General features: G+C 46.9%; 1 protein-coding gene across 1 annotated transcript; it reads right to left on the bottom strand.

Annotated features, from left to right (window-relative positions):
* Positions 1–2,178: 2,178 nt before the first annotated feature.
* Positions 2,179–3,410, bottom strand: IER2 (immediate early response 2). The gene has a single exon (XM_063445965.1). The coding sequence runs from the start codon at positions 3,333–3,335 to the stop codon at positions 2,871–2,873; it is 465 nt and encodes a 154-aa protein (XP_063302035.1). The 5' UTR covers positions 3,336–3,410; the 3' UTR covers positions 2,179–2,870.
* Positions 3,411–10,330: the final 6,920 nt, after the last annotated feature.

Here is a 10,330-nt window from a genome sequence, read left to right as displayed (position 1 = left end):
CCCCTCACCCTATAACTGCCCTGTACCTATCACTGCTCTATTACAGGAACCCTCACCCTATAACTGCCCTGTACCTATCACTGCTCTATTACAGGAACCCTCACCCTATAACTGCCCTGTACCTATCACTGCTCTATTACAGGAACCCTCACCCTATAACTGCCCTGTACCTATCACTGCTCTATTACAGGACCCCTCACCCTATAACTGTCCTGTACCTATCACTCCTCTATTACAGGACCCCTCACCCTATAACTGCCCTGTACCTATCACTGCTCTATTACAGGAACCCTCACCCTATAACTGCCCTGTACCTATCACTGCTCTATTACAGGAACCCTCACCCTATAACTGCCCTGTACCTATCACTGCTCTATTACAGGACCCCTCACCCTATAACTGCTCTATTACAGGACCCCTCACCCTATAACTGCCTGTACCTATCACTGCTATATTACAGGACCCCTCACCCTATAACTGCCCTGTACCTATCACTGCTCTATTACAGGACCCCTCACCCTATCACTGCTCTATTACAGGACCCCTCACCCTATCACTGCTCTATTACAGGACCCCTCACCATATAACTGCCCTGTACCTATCACTGCTCTATTACAGGACCCCTCACCCTATAACTGCCCTGTACCTAACACTGCTCTATTACAGGACCCCTCACCCTATAACTGCCTGTACCTATCACTGCTATATTACAGGACCCCTCACCCTATAACTGCCCTGTACCTATCACTGCTCTATTACAGGACCCCTCACCCTATCACTGCTCTATTACAGGACCCCTCACCCTATCACTGCTCTATTACAGGACCCCTCACCCTATAACTGCCCTGTACCTATCACTGCTCTATTACAGGACCCCTCACCCTATAACTGCCCTGTACCTATCACTGCTCTATTACAGGACCTCTCACCCTATAACTGCCCTGTACCTATCACTGCTCTATTACAGGACCCCTCACCCTATAACTGCCTCTACCTATCACTGGTCTATTACAGGACCCCTCACCCTATAACTGCCTGTATCTATCACTGCTCTATTACAGGACCCCTCACCCTATAACTGTCCTGTACCTATCACTGCTCTATTACAGGATCCCTCACCCTATAACTGCCCTGTATCCATCACTGCTCTATTACAGGACCCCTCACCCTATAACTGTCCTGTATCCATCACTGCTCTATTACAGGACCCCTCACCCTATAACTGCCCTGTATCTATCACTGCTCTATTACAGGACCCCTCACCCTATAACTGCCTGTACCTATCACTGCTCTATTACATTACCCCTCACCCTATAACTGCCCTGTACCTATCACTGCTCTATTACAGGACCCCTCACCCTATAACTGCCTATACCTATCACTGCTCTATTACAGGATCCCTCACCCTATAACTGCCTGTAGCTATCACTGCTCTATTACAGGACCCCTCACCCTATAACTGCCCTGTACCTATCACTGCTCTATTACAGGACCCCTCACCCTATAACTGCCTCTACCTATCACTGCTCTATTACAGGCCCCCTCACCATATAACTGCCCTGTACCTATCACTGCTCTATTACAGGACCCCTCACCCTATAACTGCCCTGTATCCATCACTGCTCTATTACAGGACCCCTCACCCTATAACAGTCCTGTACCTATCACTGCTCAAATTCCAGAGTAAGTCAACTGCTCTGCCTACCCCTCCCCCATCTCCTGAATGCTGTAAATAAATGAGCCAGACTTCCTGCCATGAGTCATTGATTGTTGCTGACCTGTGTTTTGCCCAGAGCCAGTGACTAGATCCCCCTCCCCCACACCACCCGTGATACAGTAACAGAGAAATAGAACATTCAGGGAAATTCCACAGATACCACAGTTTCTGTCATTACATCCTGTGACGGCCTTCTTGGATATAACACTGAGATTCCCGAGATTAGCGAATTATTATTTATATAGCGCCATCAGATTCCGTAGCGCTGAATGACAGATTGTATAATATAAATAAATCCCCCACCCCCTTAGGCCTTATTCATGCAGTTTCGGTCACTTTAGTGAATTAACTCCCTGTACCTTTTATATCTATCACCATTTCAGTTTAACATTGTTAAAAATATAAAACACTGATGTAATTAGTTGTTTTGAATTGGTTTTATTATATAAAAGATAAAACAGATCAGACATTGTCCCACATTATAACCATTGAACCCCCCCACCGTACAATACAAACAGCGGCTTATACCGTGTAAGGAGAGCTTGGTCACTTGGAATATGAAACAAAGTCTTGGAAATCGCATACGGCTCCTTTAAATCCTACCCCGGGATGAGGTCCCTATAACAGTCCGAGTGCCAGCTGGAATGAGGCTCTCTGGCACTCTAAGGGGCGGAGCTTGTATGCATGTTAGTCCCATCACTGTGAGCCAGCCTGGATGAGGGCCGCCTGCAGCCCATTAAAACAGTCTCTAGTTCAGAAAAAGAGGAGCTGGCCCTTTAAACAGAGGGTGTGAGCTTTTCTGCCCACTCACTGAGTGTCAGCTCTGACTCAGCCAGCAGATACTGTCCTGAGTCACTGGTTTCTTCCCGGAATAACCGGCCAGGGTGCCTTTAACCCTTCCTGTGCTGGATCCTTGGGCCCAGGTATCACCCCCCAGTCCATGCCAGTATTGGGGGGGTCTCCCCACAGTTCCATGTGACCCACATCAGTCACCTGACTTTGGGGGGCCAGTCCTGTACCTGTCCATGGGGGCCCTGCTCTGGGCAGCCATTCCACCTGCACCCTTTAACCTGGGGGTGCTGAAGGTCCTCCAGTGATGTTGGGGTTCGGTCTCCCCAATTCCAGGATAATTCCCTCCTCTGCTTCGTGTCTCTCAGAAAGCCTCGACAGCCCTGCTGATCACCGCTGGCATGGCCCCTGCTCCCAGGGCCCGGCAGCCTCCCGGCAGGGGGGGCCCCGAGGACCCCAGCAGTCTCTGGAGAACCTCAGCCAGGCCAGGGAAGGCGCCCCCTTGTGGCTGGGGTAAGGGGGTCTCCTGCCACAGACAGGCTCTCTTTGTAGGCACCAGCTCCAACATCTGGGACTCGCAGCTCCTTCTCTTGCGGCTCTCCCTGGCCCCCGGGGCCGCGGCTGGGGGAGGCAGGGGCTGGGGGACATACACAGGGGCCATGAGCAGGTCCCTAGCGCTCCGCATCACCATGGACAGCTGCAGGGAGCGGTGCAGCCGCATGCCCCCTCTCTGTGTGCGGGAGCGCAGCAGCTTCCAGGCGGAGAGAGAGGCGATCCTCTGCGCTTCGCGCTGCACAGCCTCCTGGTGCGTCAAATATTGCGCCTCCATTGCGTCAGATTGTAGAATGTCAATGCTAAGCGGATTCGATGAGCTTCACTGAGGAGCTTCCTGAGACTGCGGGAGCACAGGGCTCCGGAGGGAAGGGTTATATGCTCACACTCACCCCAGGGAGGAGCACTTTCTGTAGGGAGGGGTCAGTATTTAAAGGGACAGAGCCCCAGTGAATGGAGAGAAGGCACCACTTACATCACAATATAAAGCTTTCGCTTTCTGTACTTGCGGATAAAATAACTCCCTGGTTTTAGCAAAACAAACACAGAGATAAAAAATCAAATCAGAAAAATAAAATACAATAAAAAATATCATGTGAGAGTAAAGAGAGTGATAAGAGTGCTAATAAACCCAGCCCTGTGTATAGAGAGATGGAGGGGGGGGGGATGTGTTACTACAACAACATTGCAAGACATATTATATCATCAATAATTCCATGATTTCAGGCACGAGGAAACTGAATTATTATTTCTTAATGTAGTGTTCTTTTTAAATAGGTATTCAAACACCGAGTTCGTTTATTTCTAATTTATTTATGAATTTTGCAAAATGTTTTTCAATACCAAACGTCAGTCCAGCCATCACACGCTACGTCATTAACATTTATCCCATATTAATACTTGTAAGAGTTTGGCTAAATTACTGTAAATATCCCCATATGTAAATTGTAAATCTCTGCGGAATATATCAATTATAATAGTAATAATAATAATAGCCATCAGTAATATAGAGGAAGGCGGTGCCAAGACGTGTAAAAAACAGTGAAAGGCTAATAATCCAGATAAAATCAACTGTAAAAAAGAGAAATATTTCCCACACATCATGGGTAAGGTATGAAGTGTTATTCCGATGACACGTTCAGCAGGGACATTCCATTGGTTTCCATGGTGATTGTTCCACATTTAGAACTTTGCCCCAGATTTATTTATTTTATAACGTACACTAACGTACAGTCACTTCCTCCTCAGCATGAAACACTTTCAGGTTTGCATGGTGTCCCTGGCACTAAAGAGTTAATCGATCCTCCTCCCACTTGGTCACTGTGACCTCATTCTGCGATTTCCCCCCTCCCTTTTACGGATTCCATATCTATATTAGGCAAGTGTGACATCAGGAAGGCGGGCAGTGGGGGAAACACGCAGGCGAGAGTGCCCAGAGGCTTCCTGTGCCCAAATATGGCAGAGTAGGCCTAGGAGGGGGCATGAGGGGGGAAAGCTCAATGCTAGTAAGTGAGTTACTTCCTGACTAAGAGGGAAGTGAGTTTATTTTTGGAATGACATGGCTTATTACAGCAGATCACACACCGTAAACACACGTTTATTATTTATTATAATTATTAAAGTGTTGTACAACAATGGGATTTAAACCAACTGTTTCCTAAAGTGCCAAATTGCGTTTACAATTCAATGTTACGTAAATAAAGCTCAGAATGTCCAAAAATCAGATATTATTTATACAAAGCTTTATTCGTTACATTTTAAAAGAACAACTCCCAGCACCATAACCACTACAGACTGATAAAAGATATAGTGCGTGATAGGGGCTGGTAACAGTGTAATATAATGAGATGGAGGGTGTGATAGTGTTACAGCGAAGAGTGGGAGACAGTGTCTGACAGTGATAGGGGGTCTGATACTGTTACAGCGAGGAGTGTGAGACAGTGTCTGACAGTGATAGGGGGTCTGATACTGTTACAGCGAGGAGTGGGAGACAGTATCTGACAGTGATAGGGGGTCTGATACTGTTACAGCGAGGAGTGGGAGACAGTGTCTAACAGTGATAGGGGGTCTGATACTGTTACAGGGAGGAGTGGGAGACAGTATCTGACAGTGATAGGGGGGTTGATGCTATAAGATTGTCACGGAGCAGGGGGTCTGTCTGATTAGTGCGGCCGCGCAGATACTTCAGATAAAAGTAAGTCCCCGATCGGCTTGGCCGCACATGAGCAGGGAGGTGGCGCCGAAAAGGAAAAAATTAACTTACCAGGAAGGCGGCGGAGTGCCGTCCAATCCTCCAAAAAGACGGGTCCCGGCTGGTGCAGCGTTCTAAGGGCCACCGGCCGCTGCGGTCCCGTTCTTACTGTTAAAGGGCACACTGCCCACATTAAAGATGGCACCGGCATGCATGTGACGTCACGTTATTGACGCGCACACACGTTTTGGGGTCAAAGGCCATGTACTAAGCAATCACAGCACTGCAAGGCATATTTAAACCATGTAATGCCTTTTCTCAGTGCCCTGTCATGGTTTCCACTTGTTGGTTGTCAGAGAGCGCGTTCTTGGTATATTTTTCTGGTTATTGACTTTGGCTATTGTTTTTTACTCTCCCTTCTTCTGGTATCCTGACCCGTGTATATAGTGAGTGTATGTGTGCTGTGTGAGTGTAGAGCTGGCTTAGAGCACTGGGAGTGAAGAGAATGTAAAAGGCCAGTACTGCTTGTTCTGTGAGACACAGCCTGTGATCCTTGGAAGATGAAGTAAACACACAGAAAGTGGCCAGTCTGGATTGTCTGCTGTCTGGGGTGTCACCACACACACCCACAAATGGCGGGGTCACCTGTGCTCCCAGACGCTATTTACTATTACTGGATCATTATCACAATAAAAGTGTCTAACATCTCATCATCTGATCCCATTGCTCGCATTACACATGTGCTTGCTACGTGGATTCTCTGCGTCTATTGGTCGACAGATACATTTATACCTGTCAGGATCTGTGGTTCTACACATGTATAGACAGACAGACAGACAGACAGGTCCTGCAGTTTAGCACTGTCACGATGTTATAGGAATGCGCTCTTCTAATGTTGCCATAAGGTTTTGAGGGCAAGCTTCAGCTCCCTTATAGATGTATTTGTGTCACCACTGCCACGTTCTCCCAGGCACCTATAAGTTCTGCATGTTGTTGGGAGATACATGAAAAGTGTTGCCTGAATAGAATGAACTAAGTGTGACCGAGCCTGCTCTGATCATGTTTCAACTTGTTCAGGACTCAATGTCTAATCATCCTCCCTGGCTCTTTCCCCTGTTACATCCATTCCCATGCAGCGGTGACCCCGCATCCTTCCCAATGTATACCCCCAGATCCGATCACAACAATATTAAAATCAATAGTAAGCTTGCTAGCGGGGTTCACATGACTAACTCTTTGGACTTATCAACTGATCAGTTTTCGGGATAAGCTTTTTAAATTAGGGTTCTCCTAAAACGGCTATTTATACAACAACAAGTACACCCACACATTACACCTGCTAAAAAGCATTAACGTGTTTTAGTTGTTTACAAGGGAGAATATATTATCCTGCTTTATTTTTATTTTTTTTATATTCTTTATTTTTGTTGTGCAAAAGGTTGACAGACAGACTTGTGTTGCCACAATAGCAAACATAAGCATTTCAAAAGGAACAATACTGTGGCACATGAGAGAACTGCACAATTTATAATATCATAAACATGCTGAAACTGAATATGTCAGTTAATGAGTTATCAGGGAGTAGTGAGAGCTAACTATATACTGACATAAATGTAGTAAAATAAGAGGCATAATGTCATAAGTGTTATCATGCTGAAATTAAGTTGTGGGATTAAGCCACTGTAACTAAACAAAATGTGAAGCAGGGAACGTAGCTATCAAAGAGAAATAACAAAAACAGCTGCCTAGTATGAGCCTCGAGGCTTATGTATGGGAATAGGTCGGAAGTCCCAGGCCTCAAAGCCAAGTAAAACACTGAGCCTATGCCAACTAATCAGTGCAGTGCGCCCAGCAGGGTGATTTTACTTAGGATCCATGTAGCTGTGCCCCACCAGCCTCAGGCTGCATCACAGTCCAATGCACAGTGCCCACAGGTCTGACCGCGTTCTGCAACACGAACGTTTACCCTATGTTTCCATTTCTCCAGATTGTGTGAGCTGTGCCTCTAGCGTATTCTCCGGATGGACTGAGGCCCAGGCAGACGTCTGTGCTGTCTTTTGGTTTGCTTGCGGGCAGGTGAGTAGGTGGTCGCTTTGCAAAGGTGGGAGGCTGTAGTGGGGCTTGTAGGCATAAGTAGGGTGTTGTGCCAGGTACCTCTTTCGGGTGAAATGCAGCTTGAGCAGGCCCTCCAAGTGCAGCAGTGAGTCTGCGTTAGGAAGCTAGTTCAGTGGAGTCCCGCACTTCTTGCTCCCCCTTTATTCTCTGCTGAGCTTTGGTTGTATGTACCTGGGTCTGCACGGTATTGTCAACCGGCCATGCTCTGGGGCAGGTTGTCATGATGGTCGGTTGGTGTTGGGTGGTCTCTCCTGCGTTCAGCTTGTTCGTGCTTGCTGGTCGCGCACATGGCGGCGGCCATCTTGAGGGGCCCTGCCCTGTAACCCTTCTGTGGTAGGGCGGTTGTTTGGGCCCAGGTTAGCATATCTGTAGCAGCCCATGGAGACCGGGATAACCCCCCCCCGGTCCAGAGGGGGGGGGGGAAGGCGAGACGCCGGCCGGAGACCCGGGACAGCGGCCGTCCCTGCCCAGCTCAAGCTCCAGCGAGCTTCGGGCCTCGTCGGGTTACTTTGGGTGCCAGTCAAGGTTGTGAGAGGTGTCCCCGTGTGCCCCATCAGCTGGAGGTCACGGTGGGCACCAGTGTGGAACTGTAGTTGCCTTTGGCTCCTAGTTGGCTCCGATTCTTCAGGCCCTGAAGCGGGAGCTCAGACAGAGCACGTCTGATCCCGCCGGCGGTCAGGCCCCGCCCCCCCATTATCCTGCTTTAATTTGAATTATTTATTTCAATTATGTTATTGGCATATTTTATTTAACTATTTAATATCACTAATTTTGTGAACCTCGGGAGATTTGAAGGCTGAGATGACCCCAATGGAATTAAAATAAATAAATAAATACTGCAGCCCAGTTGCTTGAGCACAATCTACACTTCTTGGACTATCCCCCCAGAAACCTAGCCTAAAAATAAGGGGCATTATTTACAATATATGGCACCCAGCCCGCCTGATTGCATTTCAATCTCGTTATATGAACCTTTACCTATTACTTACACCCCCAAAATATGACTAAATGATACTGTATTTATCTGAACATGTTTCAGTCAATGAGTATATCCTGGACTGCTGTTTGAACTCTTACTCAACAATCAGATGCTACATACCGATCTTTATCAACTACCCAAATAATGAGATCACAAAGTATCAGAGTATGAAACAATTCTCCCATACTGTATTCAGGGCCGGATTAACATAGGGGCTGATGGAGCTGCAGCTCCAGGCCCAGGCCCATGGAATAGGCCCATTAAAAAAAAAAAAAAAATTGTTTTACTTTTTTTTTTTTTTTTTTTTTTTTTTTTTACACACTACTCTTAGGTCTGCCATCTGACTGGTATTTTACCAGCACAGATGGTATTTGAGGCTGCCTGGCCGTGCCGGTATTGCAGTAATACCGACAATACAAATGCAGATATTTTTATCAGTATAAACAGAGATTACTCTGCAATACCAGCACCAGCCAGTAGAGGTCACTGTGTGTAGAGAGAGGCAGGGATAGGAAGTTACAGCATCCCTGCCTCTCTCTACTCATTTATCCGCGGGGGAGCAGCTACAGAGCACAGAGAGTCTAGACAGCAGCTCCCAGCCTGCAGAGATAGCCTACAGCTCAGGGAAGTGAGGGATGAGGGGAAAGGCAGCAGGGAGACATGGGGACATTTGAAGGTAAATCTGGAGCCAGGAACTGAAGTCTCTTTTGTATCTCTTACTTTAACGGCTCTCGTTTCCTGCTTTTCCTGGAATGTAAGACAGTCTCAGTCTTTTTCTCAGGTGATATGCAGCAGCTTGATTGCAGTAAGAAAGAAACAGATTTGCATAGTTCCAAGAGACTTTCAGTAATGATTGTTAGAATATTGGTTAACCCTGTAGTCTCCGGTTTAAGGCCTTTACATTGAAGTTAATGTTCTTATTAAAAGACTTCATATCCTGGCTCGTGTGAACCTGCTTCAGACTTACCTTCAAACCTGCTCCTAACAATAACCTGCTCCACCCTTACCTATACTTCAAACCAGCCTGCCTCTGTAACCAGCCTTCCACTGTTACCAGCCTGCCTTTGTTACCTGGAAATTACAAACATTCATTATTATGTGCAAGTAACCTGTTCTGTGGTAAGTATCCTGTGGCATATTGCCTAAAGTCTGTTTTCATTCAAGTTTCATAATATGTCTAAAAACTCTAATAAAGTACCTGAAGTCAACCCTGACATAAGTCTCCTATCTGACCTGCACAAGATCATGACAATATCTCCCAGCATCTATGTCCCCATGTCTCTTTGTCCCTAGTGTATGTGTCCCTATTTCTCCCAGTGTCCCCAAATGTCTCAGTGTCCCCATGTCTCCCAGTGTCCCCATATCTGTATCCACAAGTGTCTCAGTGCCCCATGTCTTACTGTGACACAGGACACACTGAGACATGGGGACAATGGGAGAAATGGGGACACTGAGACACTGGGAGACTAGGGGACTGGGCAACATTGACACTGTGATACATAGGGACACTGATGCCAGGCTGGCTTTCCAATTCTTTGGACAGACATGGGCATGTTCGCCCCTTTTTGCAGTTCTGGTCACGTGATTCACGTCAGTTGCCCACCCTTTTAACCTTGACTTCCTGCTTCACTGGACACTGCTGTTAAGGGGGTATGGATTCACTTGAAAGATGAAAGCATATTAGAATGAGATTAGCATAGGTGTTTTCTCATAGCTGCACCCTATGAGTTTCCCTCCAATACCATCTCCATCAGATACACGACGCTTGAGAGGTATGACTGTTTTAGTGTTTTTGGTCGATCAGATTCTGTTATTAGGCCCCATCATAATTGTCAGCACCAGGCCCCCCGGGCTCTTAATCTGGCCCTGACTGTATTACATATTTAGTGCAATGACTGTGGGTAATTCTGCAGTCATCTCACTGGTGGGTGAATAGAACTCAAATCATCTCCCAAGGTTACAGGAAAGAATGACAGGAATGTTCAGT

This window comes from Pelobates fuscus, chromosome 3 (assembly GCF_036172605.1).
Source record: "Pelobates fuscus isolate aPelFus1 chromosome 3, aPelFus1.pri, whole genome shotgun sequence".
Classification (NCBI taxonomy): domain Eukaryota; kingdom Metazoa; phylum Chordata; class Amphibia; order Anura; family Pelobatidae; genus Pelobates; species Pelobates fuscus.
This window is presented reverse-complemented; position numbering and strand designations above follow the sequence as displayed.

Coding starts and splice junctions, on each gene's coding strand:
- IER2 (XM_063445965.1), bottom strand. CDS start 3,335: ATGGAGGCGCAATATTTGACGCACCAGGAGGCTGTGCAGCGCGAAGCG.